General features: G+C 56.4%; 2 protein-coding genes across 4 annotated transcripts in view; both read left to right on the top strand.

Annotated features, from left to right (window-relative positions):
- The first annotated feature begins 1,051 nt into the window (after nt 1-1,051).
- UBL7 (ubiquitin like 7) lies at nt 1,052-9,013 on the top strand. Of its 2 annotated transcripts, none has more exons than XM_068204349.1 (11): nt 1,052-1,272; nt 1,723-1,842; nt 2,374-2,456; nt 2,555-2,639; nt 3,611-3,668; nt 4,608-4,741; nt 4,873-4,922; nt 5,505-5,672; nt 6,947-7,069; nt 8,616-8,769; nt 8,871-9,013. In XM_068204349.1, the coding sequence occupies exons 1-10, from the start codon at nt 1,089-1,091 to the stop codon at nt 8,751-8,753; spliced, it is 1,143 nt and encodes a 380-aa protein (XP_068060450.1). In that variant the 5' UTR covers nt 1,052-1,088; the 3' UTR covers nt 8,754-8,769; nt 8,871-9,013. The 2 variants fall into 2 exon arrangements, with proteins under 2 accessions (XP_068060450.1, XP_068060451.1); XM_068204350.1 differs by having other exon boundaries at nt 8,852-9,013.
- Nucleotides 9,014-15,211: 6,198 nt separating this feature from the next.
- SEMA7A (semaphorin 7A (JohnMiltonHagen blood group)) overlaps nt 15,212-25,469 on the top strand; it is a 29,222-nt gene continuing 18,964 nt past the window's right edge. The window contains exon 1 of one of the 2 annotated variants that reach the window (XM_068204346.1): nt 15,212-15,251. In XM_068204346.1, the coding sequence (XP_068060447.1) occupies nt 15,227-15,251 (25 nt within the window). In that variant the 5' untranslated portion in view covers nt 15,212-15,226. Of the gene's footprint in view, nt 15,252-19,043; nt 19,248-25,469 lie in introns of those variants that run through there. The other variant, XM_068204345.1, reaches the window with a different exon arrangement.

The following is a 25,469-nucleotide window of genomic DNA, read 5'->3' as shown; positions in this document are numbered from 1 at the left end:
GGGTATGGCCGCGACCCTCCGAGCTGAAGGGGAGGGCGGGTCCAGGGGGATACACGGCTGGGACTCTCCTGAGCTGAGAGGGAGGATTGGGGTGCGGGACAGCCGGGATCCCCCTGAGCTGAGGAGAGAGTGGGGAGAGCAAAGCCGGGATCCCCCTGAGGGGAGAGGAGACTCTAGGGGGAACAGGGCCAGGATCCCCCTGAGCTGAGGAGAAGATTGGGGCAGGGGATATCTGGGGGATCCCCTTGATGGGACACGAGGCTCTGGGGGAGCACGGCCGGGATCCCTGAGCTGAGGGCAGGCTCTGGGGGAGCACAGCCAGGATCCCTGAGCTGAGGGCAGGCTCTGGGGGAGCACAGCCAGGATCCCTGAGCTGAGGGCAGGATCTGGGGGAGCACAGCCAGGATCCCTGAGCTGAGGGCAGGCTCTGGGGAGCACAGCCGGGATCCCTGAGCTGAGGGCAGGCTCTGGGGAGCACAGCCAGGATCCCTGAGCTGAGGGCAGGCTCTGGGGAGCACAGCCAGGATCCCTGAGCTGAGGGCAGGCTCTGGGGAGCACAGCCAGGATCCCTGAGCTGAGGGCAGGATCTGGGGGAGCACAGCCGGGATCCCTGAGCTGAGGGCAGGCTCTGGGGGAGCACAGCTGGGATCTCCCTGAGCTGAGGGCAGGCTCTGGGGGAGCGCAGCCAGGATCCCTGAGCTGAGGGCAGGATCTGGGGGAGCACAGCTGGGATCTCCCTGAGCTGAGGGCAGGCTCTGGGGAAGCACAGCCAGGATCCCTGAGCAGAGGGCCGGATCTAGAGGAGCACAGCCAGGATCCCTGAGCAGAGGGCCGGATCTAGAGGAGCACAGCCAGGATCCCTGAGCTGAGGGCAGGCTCTGGGGGAGCACAGCTGGGATCCCCCTGAGCACCGGGAGGGATCTGGGCTCTGGGGACGGGAAGCCACTGCCAGGACCCCCCTGAGGGTCGGGGCTGCGGCTGGCTGTGCCCGGCGCTCTGTGGGCGCTGGAGCCATGGATGAGGGAGGGCTCGCTGTGGCGGGGTGTCACTCGGCTGTCACTCGGCTGTGTCCCCAGCGCGCAGCTGCCATGGCCCTGCCGGAGTGGCACATCGCCGTGAAGCTGGCCGAGCAGCCGCTGGCCCCCAAATCCATCCTGCGCCTGCCGGAGACCGAGCTGGGCGAGTGCCCGCTGGGCGGCTGCAGCATCTCGCACCTCAAGCAGCTGATCACGGGCAAGCTGCAGGAATCCATGCCGGACCCCGAGCTCATCGGTGCGTGCCCCGCCGGAGCCTGGCGCCGTCCCGCCGCTGGGGGACACCCTCGGCCCGTCCTCGCCGCGGCCGGGACGCGACATCCTGCTGCTGCTGGGAGGGCTCGGCGCTCCTTCCCTGTTTCCTTGGGATCGGGGCGCTCCAGCCGCGGCAGTGCCCTTGTCCGGGAATATTTGGGCTTTCCACCAGCTCTGTGTCCTTGTGAGAGCTCTCATGAGAGCTGAGAGAGAGGTCAGCTCTTACGCAGGTGGTGATTCTGCCATCTCCTCTAGATCGGCTCTGTGATTTCCCTCCTGATTGTCAGCTCCACAGCTTCCCTGTGTTGTTCCCTAGCCAGTTGCAGCAGCTACAGCTGCTCAATAACCCCTGGGGCTCTAAGGCACACCTAGAGACCCCCAGCTGGTTCTGAGAGCACCACAGGTGTTTATCTTCAGGTGTTTCTCCCCCCAGACCTGATCTACTGTGGCCGGAAGCTGAGGGATGACCAGACCCTGGATTTTTATGGAATCCAGTCTGGCTCCACTGTCCATGTCCTGCGCAAGTCCTGGCCTGAGCCTGACCAGAAACCAGGTGAGGAGCTGCAGGGATTACCCTTTGGATTCTCCTTGGCATGTGTTTTATTAGGGACTGGGGAACAGCTTCTCTCGGGATTCCCTGCTGTGGAGGTTTCCAGGGGAATGAATGCCTGTGTTTGGGAACTCCTCACCTCTCCCAGCAGCACCTGGGTGTTGGTTTTCTTGCTGACACCAGAGTTAAGGAATGAGCTGTACAGCATGGAGAGGGATCATCCCTTCCTTAATTGCCCATGATCCATTTTAGGGCATTGCCAGGGATGAGCAGGCTGGTGTGTGCTCCTGCTGTGCCTGACTGTACAAAAAGAGGAGTTTGAGCTGGCATTCCTGTAATGGCACGTGTGGGAGGATATTCCTGACTATTTTTACGATCTGAGAGTGCAGCAAGTCATTACTCTGCAGAGACTGCACCCAATCCAAGGATGTTAAAGGATCCCTGTTGCAGCATGGAAGGCTCAGTGGGCTGTGGAATGGCTTTGAGGGCTGACAGAGGCCGAGCTGTGTTTGTTGTGGTGTTTTCTCCCCTCAGAGCCCGTGGATAAGGTGGCAGCAGTCCGGGAATTCCGTGTCCTGCACACTGCCCTGCACAGCAGCCCTGCCTACAGAGATGCTGTGAGTGCTTTGCTCCCGGGGGAATTCAGCTGTCCCCTCCCTCTGGGGACAGCCCCACAGTGGGTGACATTCCCAACCTGCTCTGCTTTCCCTGGCAGGTCTTCAAGATGCTGGGAAACAAGGAATCGCTGGATCAGATCATTGTGGCTACTCCTGGCCTCAGCAGCGACCCCGTGGCTCTGGGTGAGTCTCGCTGTGATCCAAAGGATCTGAGGAAAGGTTTGATTCCTGATGGGGGAAGGGACAGACCCAAATCTAGGTTGAATTCCTGATAGGGGGAAGAGAGAGTTAAAAAAACCCTAATTTTTTCTCCCTTTGTGGAGTGTGAGTCATTGACTGCTCAGGTGTCAGTTGTGCTCCATTGGTGATGTTTGGGGATGGATAGTGGCTTCAGAAGGGTCAGGGAAAGAGGGATGGAGCTGTCTCCTTGGGGATGGATCCTGGCTTCAGAAGGGTGAGGGAAAGGAGGGATGGAGCTCTCTCCTTGGCTTCAGAAGGGTCAGGGAAAGGAGGGATGGAGCTGTCTCCTTGGAGATGGATCCTGGCTTCAGAAGGGTGAGGGAAAGGAGGGATGGAGCTGTCTCCTTGGGGATGGATCCTGGCTTCAGAAGGGTGAGGTAAAAGAGAGATGGAGCTCTCTCCTTGGCTTCACAAGGATTAGGGAAAGGAGGGATGGAGCTCTTTCCTTGGCTTCAGAAGGGTGAGGGAAAGGAGGGGTGGAGCTCTCTCCTTGGGGATGGATCATGGCTTCAGAAGGGTCAGGGAAAGGAGGGATGGAGCTCTCTCCCTGCTGCAGAGTGCTCCAAAGTGGTTCACTAAATCCAGCCAGTTCTGGCATGGTGGCAGTCCGAGGCAGGTGGAATTTGGGATGCAGTCACAGCCTGGCTGCAGGGAGCTGGGGCCCAGCTTCCATCGTGTCTTTGAGGTGGAGCACCCACAGGATCTGCTGGAAAAGCCCATCCCTTGGGTGTGTGGCTGTGACCAAGAGCCCCTCCAGGAACACAAAGGCTTCAGAGGAACAATGGGAGTATTTGTGGTGTTTACTCATGACTCACTTCCTGGAAAACAATTCCTATTTATTTGTCCCTGTGGCTTTTTGTGTGCCTGGCTCCTGTTTGTTGTATCCTGTCTCACTGGGTTTCCTGGTCTTCCAGGAGTTCTGCAGGACAAGGATCTGTTTTCCGTGTTTGCAGACCCCAACATGCTGGACACGTAAGTTCCCCCAGCTGAGGCAGTGACTCAACAGTGCCTTTGTGTCCCTGTGTGTCACCTGGGTGGGACAGAGCTCTGCTCCTGCCCGCCAGGCTGGGACACTCCTCCCTCGGCAGCAGGAACACGGATCCACCACTTGGGTTAACCCAGAGGGTGTTTGGTGGGATGCAGGGCCATCATCACCTCCAGACTGGGGTTCAGACCTGCATGTAGCTGCTCACAGCAGAGAGCAGGCGTCCAGAGGGATCCTTGGAGAACCGAGGGAAGATCCAGCATGGGGTCCAGAAGGATCCTTGGAGAACTGAGGAAAGGTCCAGCATGGGGTCCAGAAGGATCCTTGGAGAACCGAGGGAAGATCCAGCATGGGGTCCAGAAGGATCCTTGGAGAACTGAGGAAAGGTCCAGCATGGGGTCCAGAAGGATCCTTGGAGAACCGAGGGAAGGTCCAGCATGGTGTCCAGAAGGATCCTTGGAGAACCGAGGGAAGGTCCAGCATGGGGTCCAGAAGGATCCTTGGAGAACCGAGGGAAGGTCCAGCATGGGGTCCAGAAGGATCCTTGGTGAACTGAGGAAAGATCTTACGTGAATCCAGAAGGATCCTTGGTGAACCAAACCAAGGTTAGGTCTAGAAGGATCCCTGGTGAACCGAGGCCCGTTCCAGCGTGGATCCAGAAGGATCCAAGGCCCGTTCCAGCGTGGATCCAGAAGGATCCAAGGCCCGTTCCAGCGTGGATCCAGAGGGATCCAAGGCCCGTTCCAGCGTGGATCCAGAGGGATCCAAGGCCTGTTCCAGCGTGGATCCAGAAGGATCCCTGGCTGCCTGGAGGAGCTTTTGCCGTGCAGCAGAAGCAGCGGTGGCAGTAGCTGTGCCCCAGGTGCCTCAGGGCTGGTTCTGGGGTTGCCCTGTGCCCCCCTTCACCTGTGCCCGTTTGTGCCCAGGCTGATCCCGGCTCACCCTGCCCTGGTGAACGCCATCGTGCTGGTGCTGCACTCGGTGGCGGGCAGCACCCCCCTGCCAGCCCCGGACACGTCCTCGCGGGCCATGGCCTTGGGCTCCTACCGGGACATGCCAGGTACGTCCACCTGGAAGGGGAACTTGGAGCTGAGCCTGTCCTGGCTGCTCCGCCAAAAACTCCACAGGGTTCTCATCTGCTCCCAGCTCCTGCTGGTTTGCCACGTCCTTTTATTCCCCTTTCTGGTGCAGGTGGCTTTCTCTTTGAGGGGCTCTCTGATGATGAAGATGATTTCCACCAGGTAAGCAGCCAGGCTGGGTGAGCTCCTCTTTTTGGGTTTAAGTTGTAGCCCTGAGACTCCCAAGCTCTTCCCTTCCCGTCTGGTGAACACCACGAGCTGCCCTGGCTCCCCAGGGGGATGTGGAGACAAATATATTGATCCTGGCTGCTTCCAGGCTGCTCAGGAGAGGGTTTTCCTCAGTACTGAACACACAACAGGAAAATGGAACGGAGGAAATGTCCTCACAGCCAAAGTGGAGTGTGGGAATGTTGATCCCTGCCCTTCTGCAGTCTTCCTCTCCACAGGACAAAGGGTTCTGTAGGAAAAACTGGATCTTTGAGTCCAAACATGCCTGTAACAGGGAATTGTTTTGTTCCAGGCTAACATCACCCTGGTTTGGGGTTAGTGGATGATAGATTTAAAGCTTTTCCTGCCAGTTTCCACAGCTGACTTTGTGGAAAAAAAGCACATCCCGCTCTGGCATGTTTGTCTTTCAGAAGCTCCACCCGTGGGAGTTTGGAGTATGGTAGGACAGGGATCTGTGGTTTGACTGGGACACAAACACCGAGGTTACAGCTGGGGCTTTTCTCTCTCTCCATGCAGAGCACCAGGTCCACCCCATCCAGCAGCACGTCCGGCTCGCGCCCGGCCTCGCTGGGCTACGCGGGGGCAGCAGGGCCCCGGCCCATCACCCAGAGTGAGCTGGCCACGGCCCTGGCGCTGGCCAGCACCCCCGAGAGCAGCTCCCACACGCCCACCCCGGGCACACAGGTAACACCTCGGGGCTGCCACACCTGGCTGTGCATTTCCTCAGGGAGGAGTTCCCTGTGTGATCCCAGCCCTGGCACACCTGGCTGTGCATTTCCTCAGGGAGGAGTTCCCTGTGTGATCCCAGCCCTGGCACACCTGGCTGTGCATCCCTTCAGGGAGGAGTTCCCTGTGTGATCCCAGCCCTGGCACACCTGGCTGTGCATCTCCTCAGGGAGGAGTTCCCTGTGTGATCCCAGCCCTGGCACACCTGGCTGTGCATTTCCTCAGGGAGGAGTTCCCTGTGTGATCCCAGCCCTGGCACACCTGGCTGTGCATCCCCTCAGGGAGGAGTTCCCTGTGTGATCCCAGCCCTGGCACACCTGGCTGTGCATCCCCTCAGGGAGGAGTTCCCTGTGTGATCCCAGCCCTGGCACACCTGGCTGTGCATCCCTTCAGGGAGGAGTTCCCTGTGTGATCCCAGCCCTGGCACACCTGGCTGTGCATCTCCTCAGGGAGGAGTTCCCTGTGTGATCCCAGCCCTGGCACACCTGGCTGTGCATCCCCTCAGGGAGGAGTTCCCTGTGTGATCCCAGCCCTGGCACACCTGGCTGTGCATTTCCTCAGGGAGGAGTTCCCTATGTGATCCCAGCCCTGGCACACCTGGCTGTGCATCCCCTCAGGGAGGAGTTCCCTGTGTGATCCCAGCCCTGGCACACCTGGCTGTGCATCCCTTCAGGGAGGAGTTCCCTGTGTGATCCCAGCCCTGGCACACCTGGCTGTGCATCCCCTCAGGGAGGAGTTCCCTGTGTGATCCCAGCCCTGGCACACCTGGCTGTGCATTTCCTCAGGGAGGAGTTCCCTGTGTGATCCCAGCCCTGGCACACCTGGCTGTGCATCCCCTCAGGGAGGAGTTCCCTGTGTGATCCCAGCCCTGGCACACCTGGCTGTGCATTTCCTCAGGGAGGAGTTCCCTGTGTGATCCCAGCCCTGGCACACCTGGCTGTGCATTTCCTCAGGGATGGGTTCTCTTCCCTTTGATCCCACCCTTGGCACCCAGGGAACAGCTAGCACCAGTCCTGCTCTGGGCTGGCACACCTGGCTCTGCATTCCCTGATGCAAATCCATGTGATCCCTATCTTCCACATGATGCCAGCACAGCCTGGGTCAGCTCTGGGCACCTTCATTCCCTCCTGGAAGAGCTGCCTTGCCTATGGGCTGGAGGGTGAGGGTTTGCTGCAGGGTTTGTTGTGTGCTGGTTCCTGTGAGCCTTCTCCTGATCCATCCCCTCCTCCTAGGGCCACTCCTCCGGGACGTCCCCGATGTCATCCAGTGTCCAGTCGGGGACGCCCATCACCAATGACCTGTTCAGCCAGGCCCTCCAGCACGCCCTGCAGGCCTCAGGGCAGCCCAGCCTCCAGGTCAGTGGCAGCCCCTGGAATCCTGTATCCCCCTGGGATCTCCCAGCTGCCTCCTGTGGCAGGAGTTAGCCTGGGAGGGGCATCACTGATGCCTTTTCAGGCTACCTAAAAACAGAGGCCAAAGTTAAAGGAATATAAAGCAGTTACATTTATTGAAAGGCTTTCAGGTGTGTTTGGGGCAGATGAAGCTGCCCCTTCACCAGGGGCTACACCCAAAAATGAATAATGGCTCACGGGTTTTCATACTTCTATAAATTTGGTCCATTTGCATATTGGGGGTTAATCTTCTAATTAAACCTTCAGGTAATGAAGTCATTTACCCTAAGTTTTGAAAAACAAGAGGCCAGATAAAATTAGAAGAATAAAAAGCTGTTATATTTATTGAAGGTACATTTTGGGCAGATAAAGCCCCCCCAGGGACTACACCCAAAAATGGACCACAGGTCACAAGTTTTCAGACTTCTATAAAAGTTGTCCATTTGTATATTGGGATTTAATCTTCTAATTAAACCTTCAGGTTATGAAGTCATTTACCCCAAGTTTGCTCCTCCAACTCACTTTTGTTTACATTTCTGGGGCAGTGAGGCAGTGAGGTATCCTTGGTTCCCAGGCCTGGAGAGGAATTGTTGTGTCTGCCCAAAATGGGAAAGCAGCAGCTCACAGTGTGTGTGGAGTTCAGAGTTCTACACCAAAGAATTGCAGGGTTACAAATGTATGAAAAATCTAAAAGCTAAACTCCTAAGGCATCATCAGAGCCACTGCAGAAGTTCTGGGTGCAACTGGGATGGAGGTGTTACAAATGCATATTATATTACTGGCTTTTTGCAAATATTAAGATAAATACTATGTATATAATGTTAAAATAACTTTATTTTTATTTCTGCTGTTATCAAAAAACTTAGACATAGTAATAGTAGTAGCTAATCTAGTTTAAAGTGAACTGTTTAATCAAGATAACAGCCAGTGAACATATAATGAAGACCTTTCTATTAATAACTGTCATTATATTAATTAATTAATATTAATTAACTGTCAATATTTGCCATCTGAAGAAAGTATAGACTAAAGCCCTGACTAAAAGTAGTAAAGAAAAAAAGCCAAAACCACAACTAAGAAACACACATACCTAAAAAAACAACCCAAAGAAGAGCCATACAAAATAGTTCCTAAACTATATAAACTAGTTTATAGAAAAAGATAAATGTGCATAAGAATCTAGGAGTATACAAGCTAATGTAATAGAAAAAATATTTAAGAAACAACCCTGAAACTAAGTGTGCTCTTGGCTGAGTGCCAAGATGCACCTAGCCATAATCTTTACTATCTTTATCTCTTATTGTCCTTCATTAAACTTCTAAATTTTACCAAAAAAATAAACAAACCATGTTTTTCACAGAGAGGGGTGGTGGTTTTGGGGACTTTGCAGCATCACTGAGCTTTCAGGAGCTGTTTGCGCAGCAGCTGGCTGAGCTGGGACACTGGGCAGCGGGAAGAGCTGCTGGGGTTCTCACAGCCACCCCAAACTTCTCCTCTTTGCTGTGAGCAGAGCCAGTGGCAGCCCCAGCTGCAGCAGCTGCGAGACATGGGAATCCACGACGACGAGCTGAGCCTGCGGGCCCTGCAGGCCACAGGAGGGGACATCCAGGCTGCCCTGGAGCTCATCTTTGCTGGTGGGGCCCCCTAAACCTTCTGCTGGACTGGTGAGTTGTGCTGAGGCAGCAGCTGGGCTGGCTCTGTGCGTGGGGATGCTCCTTGCTGGCCTGTGGGGAGCACTGAGGGCAGCTCCAAATCCTCTCTGCAGCCTCCTCAGGACTCAGCATGGAGAAGGGAAGAGGTGGCTCGGTGCGGAGATGTGGCCCTTCCAGTTATGCCATGTTTTGTCTGTCACCACGCTCTGCCTGTTGTTTCATTGCCTGGATTAAACGGGCCCTGCTCAGTCCCCTGCCTGCTGTGTGGCTCGTGCTCTGTCCTGGGTGGTGTTGCAGATCCCAGCACGGCAGGAAGGGGAAGTATTGCTGGCCACATCACAAATCACAAATGGGACAGGATGCTGGGGAACGCATCTCGAGCTGTTTATTTTCTAGCATCAGCCTCATTACATGGGTGGGACAATGGGAAGATGCCAGCAGCTCACATCCCTGGCAGCAGACAAAGAACTCAATGTTACAACTCACTTTAAAAGTTTTTTGACCAATCACACAAAGCAAAAGCATATTGACAGTAGTTCTATCCAACCACTATAACCATATAACCTTTGGTTAAAACAAAGCTTGTTTATTTCCAATACAATACCTGCTTGTAAGCCTTAATACACAATGCACAGGGCTCCATTATTAAGCTTAGAACTTCCTAGTATCTTGCTAGAGATTCTTTTCTGTAGCTTAGGGAGTTATTCTAGGCAAGCTTTAATGCACAGACCATTGTTCTGTTTGTCCTTACTTTCTACTTCTTATATAACTTTTCTGCTGACAAATCTTATGGCTACTGCTCAGCTCTAATCACAGTTCTGCTGTTTCTGAGGCCTGCCTTCTGCAGCTTTCCCAAAACCCTCTGATTTTTAAGGATTCCCACAAGTGAAACTGCAGGAAAAGCTCTGCCTCGATGGGAGCTGGTGCTTCTAGCAGAGGGCACGGCCACCACGAGCTGCCAGTGACAAATGACAAGGGCTGAGTCCAAGCTGGAGAAATGCCCCTGACACGGCGCGGTGTGCCGCGGCTGCAAAGCCAATTTAACAGCGTTTGCCTGTAATTGCAATCAGTGGGGGCAGCGAAAAGCCAGGCCTGGAGCTGGGCCCGGCATCGCTCCGACTGCGCGCTGGCGTTAACGAGGCGTGAAAACGGCAGCGGGTTCTCCGGGCAGAGAGCTCTCTCCTGCTTCACCTCCAGGCTCCTGTGCTGCCATCTAATCCCTGTGCGAGCTCTGTGATCCTCGCCGATACCATCTCGGTGTCGCCCAGCAAAGGCGGGATTGTTCTCTGCGGGGAGCCTGCGCTGATAGGCTTTAATCCTGTCGAGAGGATTAATGCCCGAGGGAAGGAGGGGCTGGTTTTGTGCTCAGTCTGGAGCAGATAAGATGTGATGGACATAAATGGCTTTCTTGACACTCTCCCGGGTCCCTGGCCTCAGCACGCACACGGATTTTATGTGTAAGAGAACTGATTAATCCCTTTCCATCCCAGGATCCCTTTGCAGGGGCAGGACAGAGCACATGCACAGCCCCCTCCCTTCCCCACAGCCCTGCAGGCAGCCCCAATCCTCCGGGATAACCGCGGATTAGCCGCTTCGCAGATGCTCCTGCCCGAAGCTGGGAAGCATTTGCAGGTTCTGCTGGCCACCAGCACGTCCAGTTTGCCTTCCTGCACCACCTGACTTCTCAATTTAGGGCTCCTTGCCGTCCCAAAACGGTGGTTCTCGTGTCACTCCTGAGATATTTGATCCCTCTTTTGACCCACGTTTGGCGTGAAGCCGTTTTCGCTGCTATTTCTGCTTCCCAACGCCCCCAGTGAGCTGAGAACTGCCTGGATTTTTTGGGCTGGAAGTGACTTTTCCCAGATTTCCTTTCCCAAACGGCAGGGCTTGGCTGGGAGCAGCAGCTCAGGCACATGCACTGGCTGCAGCAGAGGAGTTGGCAGCGCTGCCGCTCACGACATCGCTTCCCTCGCCCGGCAGAGCCGTGCCTGAGCACGGGGGAGCTGCGGGGAGGGGGGGAGGCTCTGCTGCTTCCTGCACGGCTGGGCAGCGACGGGAGCTCTCCTGCAGCAGCTCCTGCAGCAGTTCCTGCAGCAGAGTGGGAGCTCGGAGGGGGCTGGGAGTGGTTCTGCAGCTGCCCCGGGGCTGCACGTTCCTGCTTCCAGCCTCACCTGGAAGCAGGGCTGGCACAGGGGAAGGATGCTCAGGGGGTTTGCAAGGGCAGGGAGCAGCAGAACAGCAGGGAAAGGCATGAAAGTACAGGGATAGGTTGGGTATCAGGGAGGAATTGTTCCCTCTGAAGACGAGCAGGCCTTGGCACAGGGTGCCCAGAGAAGCTGTGCTGCCCCTGGATCCCTGGCAGTGTGCCAGGCCTGGTGGGAGGTGTGGAATGGGGTGGCTTTAGGGTCCTTGTCACTAATTGTGAGTGGCTGAACACGGCAGAGACAGAGCAAACTGGTGCCTGTTCTGAGTGCTCCATCCCTGGAGGTGCCCTGGCACCTCCCACATTTGGAGCAGAGTGGATCTGCTCTGCTTGGCTCTCAGCTCATCCCTCAACCCCTGTGCCTGTTCCCACCACACTCCAGCCCAGCATCCCTGGCTGGGCTTTGCTGGGAGCAGACTGGGAAGTAGGTGTTGCCTGACCCTGGAAGAGCAGGAGGTCAGACCACAGTTCCCCAACGTCAGCAGGGACCTTCTGTTTGTGACATCAAAGAGCTGCTCTTGCTCTGGTTCCCTGCTGGCCTCGCTGGGGCTGCCAGGGGAAGCTGTGACAGCAGGGATGGACGGGAGCAGCTGCTTTTCCTCCCGTGTTTTCCATAATCCTGTTTTTCATCCCACTGCTTGACCCTCGCTGGACACCTGGAGGGGGTGGAGGTTTGGCTGGGCCCTGCACCATGTGTGCTCTGCTTTTCTGGAGCCCTTCTTCTCCTTGTCTCTCTCATTTTGGGCTGGTTTGTCTCTGCTGGTTAATTTTCTAGCAAAAAGGTGGAATGGAAGCAGAGCAGAATCTCCCAGGTGGCTTCTGCAGTGCCTTAACCAATGTTGGACAGATTTCCATGGGATAATGTTGGCTCCTTGCTCCCCCAGCCTGACTTTTCCCAGTTTGTCACATCCTGGGGCTCCACACCTCGCCCTGTGCACACAAATTCCAGAAAATCAGTGAAGGTGACTTTCCCTGATTCTCCAGGATTTGTTGGGCAGGTACATCCAGCAGGAACAGCAGCAGGAATTTGTCTGGCACAGCCTTTGCCCTTCAACTTTCTTTTTTGCAGAGGACTCGGTGGTTTCCTGGCTGCTTCCAGCTTTGATGTGTTTGCCAAAACACATCAAAAATTTGAGTTTTTCTTCCTTTCCCAGCTCCCTGCTGGTTCAGTGAGCTCAGGGAGGGGACAAAAGAAGAGGGGACAGAGGTGTCCTTGGCAATAAGGACATTTTGGTCTTACTCTTTCTCAGGGAAACTTTGGAGAAAGGGGGAAAGTTCTGATTTTGGGACAGCTGATGAGGTGAGAGCACGGAGACAGGGCAGGTGACACATCCCAGTGATCCGTGTCCTGTGGGGTTTGCTCCCTTCCCTGGCATGAATCAGCATTTTCCTGTTAGCAGTGACAAAAAAGGAGCTCTGATGTCAGCCCTCAAAGCTCCCTTTTAAGGTTACAAAGTTGAGAGGCCCACGTGATCCACAATAAAAATCAGGCAACTATTTTAATTTGGTGAAAGCAGAAATGGGCTGAAAATGTCACCCTGAGAGAATATTTCTATTTCCTTATGTTCCCTTTTATATTTATAGTGTTCTAATATTCATAAACGTGTCCCAAAATCCCTTTGAGAGGGTTTCCCCCCCCCCCCCCCCCCAGCTCTGAAATAAATGCTGATTTAAGAGCAGGGTCTGCTGTTTCAGCAGGGGTGAATTAATTCAGGTGTTGAGTTGGAGCTGTGGGGTTCCACTCCAGGAGCCATAAAAGCATCAGAGGGGATCCAGAGTTCCTTTTTTTTTCCTGCAAGGGCCAAGAGCAGAGACTGGAGCAAAACTTTGGAGCGGGGGGAGCAGAGAAAAACCCACTTCTAAGGGATTTTCCAGCATCTGGCTGTCAGAGGTTGGGGCATTTTCAGAGCTGGGTGTTGGGAACAGACCCCACACGAGGTTTTTCCTTAAACTGGTCAATCTGTGGCCTCCGTGTCACCCCTGGGGGTGGCCCCAGGTGCCAAGGCTGTCCAGCAGCTGGACAGGAGGAGCTGTGGGACTGGGGCACGTCCTGCGTCCCAGTAAAGCTTTGAGGGTTCCTTTTGGGGTGCACTGGGGCAGGAGGAGGTGACAAGGACAGGGCAGCCAGCAAGGACTTGATGCCCTTGATGTCACTGGGGCAGGAGAAGGTGACAAGGACACCCAAGGGAGCAGGGTAGCCAGCAAGGACATTGTCCCCTGATGTCACTGGGGCAGGAGGAGCCAGCCTGGCAGGTCCCAGCGTTTCCCTGTGTGCTGCTGGATGAAAGTTCTGGAATGGCTGCCCAGGGAGGTGGCGGAGTCCCCATCCCTGGGTGTGTTTAACAAAGCCTGGATGTGGCACTGGGTGCCAGGGTTCAGTTGAGGTGTTGGGGCTGGATTGGACTCGATGACCTTGAAAGTCTCTTCCAACCTGGTCATTCTGTGAATTCTGTGGAGCTGTGTGCTGTTCCTGAGCATTTCCCTGTGTGCTGCAGGACCTGTGTGCTGATCCTGAGCATTTCCCTGTGTGCTGCAGGACCTGTGTGCTGTTCCTGAGCATTTCCCTGTGTGCTGCAGGACCTGTTTGCTGTTCCTGAGCATTTCCCTCCCTGCTCCAGGACCTGTGTGCTGTTCCTGAGCATTTCCCTGTGTGCTGCAGGACCTGTTTGCTGTTCCTGAGCATTTCCCTCCCTGCTCCAGGACCTGTGTGCTGTTCCTGAGCATTTCCCTGTGTGCTGCAGGACCTGTGTGCTGATCCTGAGCATTTCCCTGTGTGCTGCAACACCTGTGTGCTGTTCCTGAGTGTTTCCCTCCCTGTGTGTTGTTCCCGGGGAGGGAAGCTGTGCTGGCCCCACAGGATCCCTCTGTGGGGTTTTTCTGGCTGCCCTAAGCGCTCTGACCCCGGAGGATTCTCAGTTACACATCATTTAATCACCCCAGCTCCTGCCAGCTGCTGTCTGCTCAGATAAGTTCCCTGCTGTTTTAATGTCTTGGGAAGGCTGACCTAGAGCAGAGGCTGGACAGAGCTAAAGAATAAAGCAGGGATTTATTAAAAGGATCTCCTCCATGGATCCACCTTGGGCAGCACAAGAGCCCAGCCAGGGCTGCACCCAAGATGAACCAAAATGGTCACAAAAATGGACAGCTTGTCACAAGGTGTCTCACTGTGATAAGTTCTGCTTCATTTGCATATTGGAGTTAATTGTCCAATTCCAGCTTTAGCCCATGCAGTCCCATCCTTGTTTTCTCTCTTTGGTCCATGCTGTTTGTGCTCTTGGGGCTGAGATTTTGTCCTTTATCCTTGGTCCCAGCTAGAGCAGGAATTGTTTTGTCTCCCTGCTCTGTGAACAGAGCTCACCATCCCCTAACACGAAGCCCAGACCCACACACTGAAGCAGAACAGAATCTGAAAATATAAAAGCTAAAGCTGAGGCATCAGTTTTGTTCTCTCCCCTGCCCTATTCCTCATTCCCGTTTCCTCCCTGACCTGATCCCTGTCCCCTGTGGGACCAGGCTGGCCCCAGAGCAGGTGACAGGCAGCACGAGGAAGGGCAGATGGGACTCAGGAAGAAAGGGAAGCTCTTCCCTGCCCAACCCAGTGGAAAAACGAGCCAAAGGATCTCTGGGGACATCCTGCTGGAAGAGAGGGAGAACTGCCCGTGTGTGCTGATCCCTTTGTCACCACAGCCACTGTCCCTCTGCGTCACCAGGCCCGGGGGTGGCTCTCAGGGGTCACACTGGGGAGGAGAAGCAGGACAGGGCCCTTCCCCCCCTTTTTCCCTGTGTCTCCCTTCCTGGCGAGACAGATAACGCTGGAAGCACTCCAAGGTCACAGGGAAGGAGTTTGGTTTTCCTGAGCAGCTCGGCTTTATGAGGCCAGAGAGGGCTCTGGCACTTTGCCCAGCAGCTTCTCCAGAGCCAGGTGAGTTTGTTTGGACTCCCTGCAGAAAAATGGGGGCTGAAATTCCGGGCAGATTGCAGAGGGGTCAGACCTTAACCAGCTGTGTGCAGGAGGATTTTGTGGTTCTGCTGGGGCTGATAAAGGGGCGTTATCATCTTGGTTAGGGGATGGTGGTGCTGGACCCTCCCTGGGGACTCCAGAGCTGCTGGCAGGTGTGGGAATCCCGTTTTGGGGAGCCTGAGATATTTCTATTCCCATTGCAGTGCTGCCCTGGTGTGCAGAGGAGCACAGCACATAGGGAAAGAAGGCTCAGGAACTGCAGAACACTCTGACCTGCTGGAACCTCACAGGGACATGGAGCTGACATGGAGCTCTCATGGTGGGAGTGTGGTGAGCAGAGCCACCCATTCCTGTTCCTTTTGTTGTTCTAACCTTGTTTAACTGGGTGAGACTCCACACTGGATTTTAACTCTGCCTCTTTGGCACCCCTGCCTCGTTTCCTGCCCCACCAGTGAGTTCCCTCTCGTGGGAAAGGAATTTGTAGAAAGTTCTCCGAGTTTGATAGAACTTTGAGATTTGTTTACATACAAATACATACTATGTAAACCTACTATTTTTGTTTACATACTATGTAAACCTACATACTATGTAAACATACTATTTGCATGTGAACAAATCTCAAACTTCTATCAAACTCGGAGAATTTTCTACAAATTCATTTCCCACGCCCTCTGGGGATGTGATGCCTTCAGGTGATGCTCCAGAGGGGGTTTGGTGACTAGGGTGGGCTGTGGCCAGTCCTCAGGCAGGACCTGTGACCAGTAAATCATGTTGTGACGCTGAACTGGCCTGCCAGTCCTCAGGCAGGACCTGTGACCAGTAAATCACATTGTGACACTGGCCTGGAAGGGCCCCTGGGCTTTCCTCTGGAGGCACAGGAAGAAGGGGAGTCCCAGCTGGGGTTTTGTGCTGCTCTCAAAATCACTGAGTGCAAATCAGCTCGGTCACGAGTTCCCTTCTGGCCAAATCTCTTGGGAAATCTTTTCTGGGGGGCGAAATCTACTGGGAGATCTCATTTTGGAGACACGTGGCTCCTCCACCCCTTTCCTGAGTGGTTTGTAAAGCCCTGGGGGTGGCTCTGAGCACATTTGGGTCCCCTTGGTGCCAGTCGTGCTGTGCTGTGCTTGGCAGAACCCAGGGGCAAAGTTGTGTCAACTGCTCAGAGCCCCCAAACTCAATCCAGCTTGAAGAGGTGAGCCTGGAGAGCTGGGAAGTTCCCAAACTCTGCAGGGCTGTGGCCTTGGGGAGGGATGGTTGAGGTTTTTTGGTTGCTCCCTGACAGGAACATGAGATGGGGGGGGAGAATTTGGGTGTGGAGAGCAGAAAATGCAGCAGCTGATAAAGGATCTGCTCTGCTCGCTTCCCTCCTCACGCTGTCAGCTGGAGAATGAAGGGTCTGTCAGCACCACGAGGAGCTGTGAGGGGGATTTCACTGATTCCCACTCCAAACCCAGCCTTCTCAGGCAGCCTGTTCCCAAAATGAGGAATGGGAGCTCTGATCTTCCAAAAGTTCTGTCCCAACCTCCCAGGACATCAGTCCCTTCCACAGGTTTAGCACAGGATTTTCCAGGTGCCTCTTGTCTGGGAAGGGTGGTGGAAAAGGGGATGAGGAACATCCTCATCCTTTGTCCAGCTCATCCCAATCTTCTCTGGGAAGAGATGGATGATGGAAAAGGGGCATGAGGAACATCCTCATCCTTTGTCCAGCTGATCCCAGTCTTCTCTGGGAAGAGATGGATGATGGAAAAGGGGATGAGGAACATCCTTATCCTTTGTCCAGCTGATCCCAGTCTTCTCTGGGAAGAGATGGGTGATGGAAAAGGGGCATGAGGAACATCCTCATCCTTTGTCCAGCTCATCCCAATCTTCTCTGGGAAGAGATGGATGATGGAAAAGGGGCATGAGGAACATCCTCATCCTTTGTCCAGCTGATTCCAGTCTTCTCTGGGAAGGGGTGGTGAAAAGGGGAATGAGGAACATCCTCATCCTTTGTCCAGCTCAGCAGGGTCCCTCTGGCAGTGTCATACCTGCTTTGTGGCACAGCAAAGGTCCTGCCTGGCTTAGCCAGGACTGAGATTTCTCTTGTTGTTCCTTTTTTCCTTGGAAGATCTGCCCGTGTTGGTGCTTCCAAGGGTCACATTCCTGGCTGAGGGAAGGTAACAGATCTGTTTTTGTGGATAAAATCACCGCATGCCTGCTCGGGTGCCAAGTGCAATCCGAGCTCTCTGGGTTGCCTGGGCCACAAACATGATGAATAAAACTGTTCCTCTTGGGGAAAAAATCTGTGCTTCTGACAAGATTCCTGGGGGAGGCTGCCTCCTGATCCGTGCTGGAAGCGAGGCGCATGATCTGGGAGAAAGCTGCTCACGAGTTGTGCTGGGGAAGTTCTGATCCCAGAGTGGAGCAGATGGAAATTTCTGCAGGAAGGGGCTGAGCTGCTGCCTGGAATCTGATGCTGCCTGGTCCTGAGCTACCAAACTCAATCTGGGAGCTCCTTCCCTGCTTTGGGAAGCGTGTTCTTCATTCCAACACCTCCTGCACACCGGCCAGGCTGGAAACGGGCTCTGGGGAGCTGTGCTGCTCTGGAGGGTTGGGTTTTCCTGCGGGTTGTGTTCTCCACATCCTGCCCATCTCCTGGAATCGCTTTCCCAGGCAATGATTTCACAGTTCTGGGAGCCAGGCTCCCCCCTGGCTGCTGCCACCCTTCCCTGTGAGGCTGCCCAGAGCAGCTGGAAGTGCTCCACGATGGGCTTGGAGCACCCTGGGACAGTGGGAGGTGTTGAGCACCAAGGTCTCTTCCACCCCAAACCATTCCAGGATCCTACAAACACTCCTAAAATCCTGAGGGAGCTTGAGTCCTGAAAACTCCTTTTTCAGGAGTGTTTTTGGGCAAGAAAACTACTTTTTTAGGAGTGTTTTTTTGGGAAAAACCTCATTTTTCGGGGGTGTTTTTGGGCAAGAAAACTCCTTTTTTTCCTGCTGGAAACCAAGGGATAACGGGGTCTAGCAGCTCAGGGAGCAAACAGGGAACTGCAGCTGCTCCCGGGGTAGTTCGGGCTGAGCTCAGAGCCCTTCAGGGCTGGGAATCACCACGGCCAGAAGCGAGGGTGCGTCTTCCCCCTGTAATTAGCCCTGTAATTACCCCGGCAGCTGCGTGGCCAGAGAAAGATGAACCTACACACACAAAGAAACGCCGGGAAATCCCTGTAGCTCCTTCAAATCCACCATTAGCCGGCTCATTAATTTATTTTTGCTTCTTTCAGCGTGCCTCCCTTGCCCTGCCCCTGCTCGTCCCTCAGGAGCGGAGCGGGGCCGGGGCCGAGCTTCAATCGCCGCGTTAAAGGGCGCAGCTGCGGCTCGTTCCCGGTGGGCTTCTTCCATTCCGGTCACGTTCCGGCTCGCTCTCCGTGCTCGGAATGCCCCGCTCCTCACGTTAACCAGAGCCACAAAGGCTCCTGGGCCTCCCCGGGGGGACCTTTGCGACAAAAAGGTGACCGTGCCACCCGCGGGGTGTCCTTTGGGCGAGCAGCCGCGTCACAAAGATTCGGGATGCTCGGGCAGGGCTCACCTTCCTGCCGGCTCCCAGAGCGTGACATCCACTCGGGGATATCATTCCCTGCCACGTGTGCTCGGGAGAGGGGGTATGACAGCGCGGGGAGCCCGTGGTGACACTTGGGTGTCCCTAGGAGTGGCCCTTTCCTGCTGCATCCCGCTCCTCCTGGATCCAGCTGTGCCGCTCCCCCATCCAGCTGTGCCACTCCCCCATCCAGCTGTGCCGCTCCTGCCACCGCACCTGGCTCAGGGCACACCCCCGTGTCACACCACCCCCTCTCTGCCCCTATTCTCGGCCCTATTTCTGTTGCCATCTCACTCGTCCCAACCTTGATTTCCCCTCCCCAGCCCCCGCGGGAAGTTCTTCTCAAACCTCGGCCCAGCTGCGGCTTTTCCCAGCGCCCGCGGGGGACAAAGCCACCGACCTCCGCGCCTTCCCCTCAGCGAGGGGAAGGAGGAAAACCCAAAAAAAGACCCCCAAAAGCCCCGGTAAAAGCTGTGCCGGAGCTCAGGTATGTGGGGGTGTTTTACTCCATCCTTCCAGGACCCGCCCTCCCCGCGCCATTGGCTGCGGCCCGGTGCTCGCAGCCTTTTGTACGCGGGGAGATGCAGCTGTCAGCCCGCCCGGCTGCCGATCCCGGCTCGCTCCCAGACTAGGAATGGGCAGGAGGAAGTCGCCTGTTGCCCTCCTGGTGGCCCTGTGGCTCGGCCAGCTGGGCACGTGGGCAGCGGGGCGCCCCAAGGTGAACCCCAGGATCATCGCGGCTCCCCAAGGTGAGTCCCGGGCTGCGCCCTCGGGATGGGGCTGCTCCCTGCGCCGGCTTCTTCCTACCTGGGGCTCGTCCTTTGAGCACTCGGGCTATTTTTATTTCTTTTGTGTCCTCGGGGAGGCTTTTGGCTCTCGTTAAACGCCTGTGGGCTGAGGCTGCTGGCTTTTAATTGGATTTTTAGACCGGTCTTTTTTTTTTCTTTTCTTTTAATGTTTTCAAAGCATTTTCCTACGAGCTGGGGACATTAAAGGCTGTCGAAAAACGCTTCCCCCCCCCCTTATCTGCTGGGTATATTAAAGGCTGTCAAAAAACTCTGACACATTTCCTAACTTGCAGCTCTCCAGAAAGGAGAAGTGTGTATTTACATAGTTAATGCACTTATTTATCTGCTTGAACTCGCCCTGCTCGCTGCAGAGGAGTTTGGGGAGTAAATATTTGCCGAGGACCGCTGGTCTCGGGGAAAAAATTTACAAACGGCACGTAAGGACTTTGTAACCAGATTGGATCTGGGCGAACCCGAACAAAGAAATGTTTTCAAGGCTCCCAGCCTGGTGTGTCGGCGCTGGTTTCATCCCGAGTTTCGGGATGAATCCCCTCCAGGCTGGCTGGAACAAAGACCCCGTTGGCTTTGCCGGGCGGGCTCTGCAGCACAAGGGCTCCTCTGTTGCTCCCCATTCCCTGGCAACTTCCGAGAACGCCCATTTCCCCCGCTTCGTTCCGTGCCATCTGTTCTCCTCCGCTGGCATTTGCGTGCCCTTCCCCGGGCTGGCAGAGCGGGGAGGGGGGTGGTGGCCGTGTGCGCGGCTCGGGGGTGGCCTCTGCTGTCACCTTGTCACACAAAGGGGAGAGGTACCGGCACGCAGGGCAGGGGAGGCTGCTCCGCTATGGCGTCACCGGCGGTGGCTGCGGGAAAAGGGGACGGGAGCTGCTGCTCCGGGGACATTCCCCTGTTCCCTGCAGCGGCGGGGTTTGGTGTGGCTGGAAATCGAGGGACAGGGAAGGATGGAGTGGCCGATCCCCGCCTGTGTCCCTGCACAATGCTGTCACTCGTCCCTCACCCGTGTCTGGGTGGCGCTGAAGGCTGCTAGCACCTGTCACCAAAACCAATCAGGACATTCACCCACTCAGCTCCTTTCTGTACTTGTCTGTGCCTGTAATTATTTCGGAGAGCTTGGTATGGTCCCGGGCTAAGCGGGACTGCAGTCAGGCAGGGATGGGAGCGAGCCGTGTCCTATTTCACATCTCCTTGGTGTCACCTCTACCCTCCCGAAGTAGGGCAGTGGGTGAGCGAGGAGGAGGAGGGTGAGGGAACGGGCTGGGGGCTGCTGTGGCCGCAGAGCCCCCCGAACTTCCCCGTGGCCCGGGCCACTGAAAGCTCAGCATGTTCAGCGTTCCGGGCTCAGCACGTGGCTGCCGCAGCTGCAGCCCGCTCCGAGCCCGGCCCTCGCCAGCCGTGCGGGGGGGATGGAGCCGCAGGGCTGATTTCCAGCTCGGAGCGTTGATTTTCAGCTTACAGGGCTGCTTTTCAGCTTACAGGGCTGCTTTCCAGCTCGGCCCCCCGTTCCTGGGGGTGGGGAGCAGCGTTCCGGGCCCGCTGCTGCCTTTGCAGTGGTGCAGGGCTGGCCCTTGGCTCTGCGGGAGCTGGCAGCTCTCCCCTAATTAAATTTCTTCCACGCCACGGCCCCGCACAGGCAGCAGGTGATGCAAAGGCACCTCCACGTGCCCCAGCCCTGAGGAGGGCGAGGGTGTGGACTGCTGGGGCTGGGCAAAGCCGGGCTCTCGGCAGGAACGATCCCTCCCTGCCTGCAGCGCAGGAAATCGGGCAAAGCTGCAGCTGCTTTTCCATCCCTTTGCCTCGCTCCCCTCACCAGCACCGTGCCCGGGAAGACTGACACCGAAAGGCTCAAATTCCACCGGTTGGGTGATACCTGGAGCCTCCCTGCGTCCACCAGACCCTGCCCTCTCTGCAGCTCCCGCTGCTTTTGCCCCCAGTCCCAGTAAGAAATAGCTGGGGGGACGGGGGCAACTGGGACAAAACGTACCCAGGCCGAGGTGGCACAACCCTGAGCTCACACCTGCAGACAAAGGAACACCGCGGGCCTGCCCGGCTGCTCGGAGCTTCTGCATTAACAATTCCCACCACTTTGGAGCACCGTGTCCTGCCGCTCCGTGGCCCCTGCAGCCCGCACAGGTGGCCAGCTCCAGGTCGCCGTGGGCAAGTGGTCGCTGCCCGGCACTCCTGGCTCTGCAGGGTTCTCTCCTCTCACGGAGCCCGGAGCAAAGATGAGCTCCACATCACTGCTCGAGTCATTTTTGCTGCCCCGTTCTCTTTGGTGGTTGACCCGGGCGTGTCCCCGGCTGCTGCCCTCCCCCGTGTCCTGCGGAGGGGTCCGAGTTCCTGCAGGCTGAGCTCGCGGAGTGTTCCCATCATCCCTTCCCTCTCCATCCTCCCCTGCCTCCCTGGATTTTCCCCTGCCCGGCTGGGCTGTGCTTTGCGAAAGGCGCAGCCGCATCCCACACGGAGCTTTCGCTGCTCGGCGCGGCTCCCGCGTGTCCCAGGGCCGGGGGAGGGTGACAGCGGAGGGGGCAGCCCAGCCCGGCTGTCTCCTGACCGGAAAGTCACCGAGCATCGCAAAACGCTGAGCGTGGCACGGAGCCTGGGGCGGGCTCGGGCTGCTGCAGCCCGCGGCCTTTGCAGCGCAGGCTGGGCTGGAGCTGCTGCCACGCTCAGGAATTCGTCCCTGCTCAGCCACACGTGCAGAGATCCGAGGAAAACTCTCATCCCACCGCGGGGTGGGCTGGGCTCCGGCTGTTTAATTATTCCCAGCTCATTAGCAGGTGAGCTGGAAGCCGCAGGAAGCAGAGATAAGGGGGTCCCCGGGGGAAGGCAAGATTATGCACTTGACCCTTGGCTGCCACGGTGGGGTGAGCTGGCTCCAGCCCGCCCCGGGGTACAGCGAGCCCTTGGATTGGCAGTTCTGGGAATCCGCCTGGGCTGCCTGGAACAGCTCCTGGGCTTTGCTAGGCTTGGCTGCCTCCTTGCCTGGGAGAGCTGTGTCAGCAGGGCTGGCAGGGAGCTCTCCGTGCCCTGGTGCAGAAGGTCCCCCCAGAACCTTCTGGAAAGAGCTGCAGAGGGGCTTGGGATCAGGGCTGGAGGGACAGGACACAGGGAGTGTCTCCCACTGCCAGAGGACAGGGATAGATGGGATATTGGGAAGGCATTCCTGGGTGGCATGGAATTCCCAGAGCAGCTGTGGCTGCCCCTGGATCCCTGGCAGTGCCCAAGGCCAGGATGGACACTGGGGCTTGGAGTAGAAGGTGTCCCTGTCCATGGCAGGGCATGGGATGAGATCATCCTTAAGGTCTTCATCTCCTCCTGTTGAGGCAAGGGAGGGATTTCTGGTGCCAGCAGCAGCTTTTTCTCCTCACTCCTCAGTGACTGCATCTCTGGGGTTTTTTGTGGTCCCATGGTGTGAAACATCTTTGTAGGACACTTTCCCACCAAGCTCTCGGAGCATCACTATTTCCAGGAGAAAGCTGCTCGTTTTCCCAGCAGTGCTATTTTCTCCTTTTTCACAGTGCTGGGGGATGCTGGGAGCTGAAAATGTTGGTTGGGAAAGAAAAAAAAGAAAGAGAAAAAAGAAATATGTTTTGCTGTGCGCAGATTGAAAAAGAAGAAAAGCAAACCAAACAAATGGAGTGAATCACAGGCACCTCCTGTTGCAAGAGCACGACACAAAAACAACAGGCAGGGCACGACTGATGGAAGTTGTGGCTGGAAAAAGGATCCAGATGCCAATTCCTGACCAAACTCCCAGCTCTGCACCAGCCAATTTGGGGACAGAACTGCTGAAAACCGGCCTGGGAAGGTGTTCTGTGGGTGATGCAGTCAGGCTGGGTGCCTTAAATGGGACAGACTAAATTTAGATCCGAGTGCTTGAGTACAAACTAAATCTAAGCTTGAGCACAGAATAAATCTAAGTCCAAGGTGCTTTTTAGGGAAAATCTTGCATCCAGAAAAAGGGCTGGGAGGTGAGCGGGGAGGGGAAATGTGATCCAGCCACCTCCGTGGCTATTCCCAGCTGCTCCAAAAATAGGGCTGCTTCTTCCTGCTGGGCACCCTTTTCCTGCCAGCCCCAGCCCCACCCGTGTGGTGCACTGTGGGAGTGCCACAGGAACGGCATGTGGAGCTGTAATTTAGGTGTGGGGTTTGGGTAATAAATCCCTTAATGCCACCTCTGCGTCTGTCACCTGTCCCCTCCCCGGCCTGGCTCGCTGGGTCAGGGCAGCAATGATTCCACGTCTCATTATCCACTGGGATCAAATATTCCCGTCTGGTGGGTGGGAGGGAGAGGGCACCGCGAGTTCTGGGAGTTTCCTTGAGGAATTCGTGGCCATCCCAGCCAGGCACCTGCCCTCGAGCTGCCCCAGTGGGCACACAGGGGTGCTGGGGAGGGCTCTGTGCCATTCCCTGGCACAAACCTGGAATGGCCCGGGGCTGGCACCCACCTGCAGCTCACGGCAGCTGTGGGAAGCCTCCAGCAGCAGGAGGGGACTGCAAGGGCACGGTGGGGCCGTTCCTGATCCCACTGAGAAGGGCACAGCAGGGCCATCCCTGATCCCATTGGGATCCTTCCTGATCCTACTGGAAAGGGTGTGGCAGGGCCATTCTTGATCCCACTGGAAAGGGCATGGCAGGTGGGCCAGGATCCTTTGGGATCCATCCCAATCCCACTGGGAAGGGCACGGTGGGGCCATCCCTGATCCCACTGAGAAGGGCACAGCAGGGCCATCCCTGATCCCATTGGGATCCTTCCTGATCCTACTGGAAAGGGTGTGGCAGGGCCATTCTTGATCCCACTGGAAAGGGCACGGCAGGTGGGCCAGGATCCTTTGGGATCCATCCCAATCCCACTGGGAAGGGCACGGTGGGGCCATCCCTGATCCCACTGAGAAGGGCACAGCAGGGCCATCCCTGATCCCATTGGGATCCTTCCTGATCCTACTGGAAAGGGCGTGGCAGGGCCATTCTTGATCCCACTGGAAAGGGCATGGCAGGTGGGCCAGGATCCTTTGGGATCCGTCCCAATCCCACTGGGAAGGGCACGGTGGGGCCATCCCTGATCCCTCTGGGAAAGGCATGGTAGGGCCCTTCCCAATCCCATTGGGATCTTTCCCAATGTTTCTGGGAAGGGCATGGCAGGGCCATTCCTGATCCCACTGGGATGGGCACGGGGGGCCATTACTGATCCCATTGGAATCCTTCCCAGTCCCACTGGGAAGGGCGTGGTGAGGTCATTCCTGATCCCTCTGGGAAGGGCATGGTTGGGCCATTCCTGATCCCATTGGGATCCTTCCCAATCCCACTGGGAAGGGCACGGTGGGGCTATTCCTGATCCTTCCAGGAAGGGCCTCACCTGCATTCCACAGGGATCAAACCTCTGGATCTTCCCGCTCGGACCATCCCCGAGGGTGCCAAGGTGGCCGTGCCCTGTGCCCACCCCTGGGCAGGGAGCCTCTGCCTGGGAAGGGTTTTCCAGCTGCAGGGAGCTGGGGTAGGGAAGTCGATGGAGGGGGTTGTTCTGCTGCTGGATGCTGCTGCAGCTGCTTGGGGCAGCTTTTACCCCCTGGAAGGCCTTTCCTGGGAAATCAATGCCTGGATTTGACTTTCCTGGGCTGGGAGGGGCTCCCCAGATCCTCCGATTCCATCCTTTGTTGCGTTGACACAACATCCAGCAGTGCTTGTGCCATTGTTGGGTAAAATTCCATCATCACAGCCTGGGACCAGCCACTGCAGAGCAGAGCCTTTGGAAAGTGGCAAAACCTGGCTCTAAATTTAAATCTGAGCAGCCGGGAAGGCTGGACCTGCCGGATGGCACAAATCCACGGAATCAAAGGCTCCGGCCTCGCCTTGCAGCTCCAGTGCTGCATAATTATGGGGGGAGCGAGAGTGGGGCCATGTTAGTATTCATGGAATTGCTGCCGAGCCCGCCAGCCAGGGATCTGACGTTTAATAAAGAGAATTCCAGCGTTCCTGGAGCGTGGGGTGAGCAGAGCCCCGGCTTTGAATCCAGGGCTTGTTCCCTGCGGGGTGCAGGTTGGGGGTCCCTTTTGTTGCCGGCTGAGTGGGTGTTTGGGATCAATTCCAGCTCGGAGCAGGGATATCAGCAGCACAGCTCTCAGAAGAGCTTTTGGGATCCCAAGTCCCAAGCCTGGCAGCTCAGTT

The sequence above is a fragment of the Anomalospiza imberbis genome, chromosome 13, assembly GCF_031753505.1.
Source record: "Anomalospiza imberbis isolate Cuckoo-Finch-1a 21T00152 chromosome 13, ASM3175350v1, whole genome shotgun sequence".
Lineage (NCBI taxonomy): Eukaryota > Metazoa > Chordata > Aves > Passeriformes > Viduidae > Anomalospiza > Anomalospiza imberbis.
Note: the sequence above shows the minus strand (reverse complement) of the source record. Positions and strands in the feature narration are given on the sequence as shown.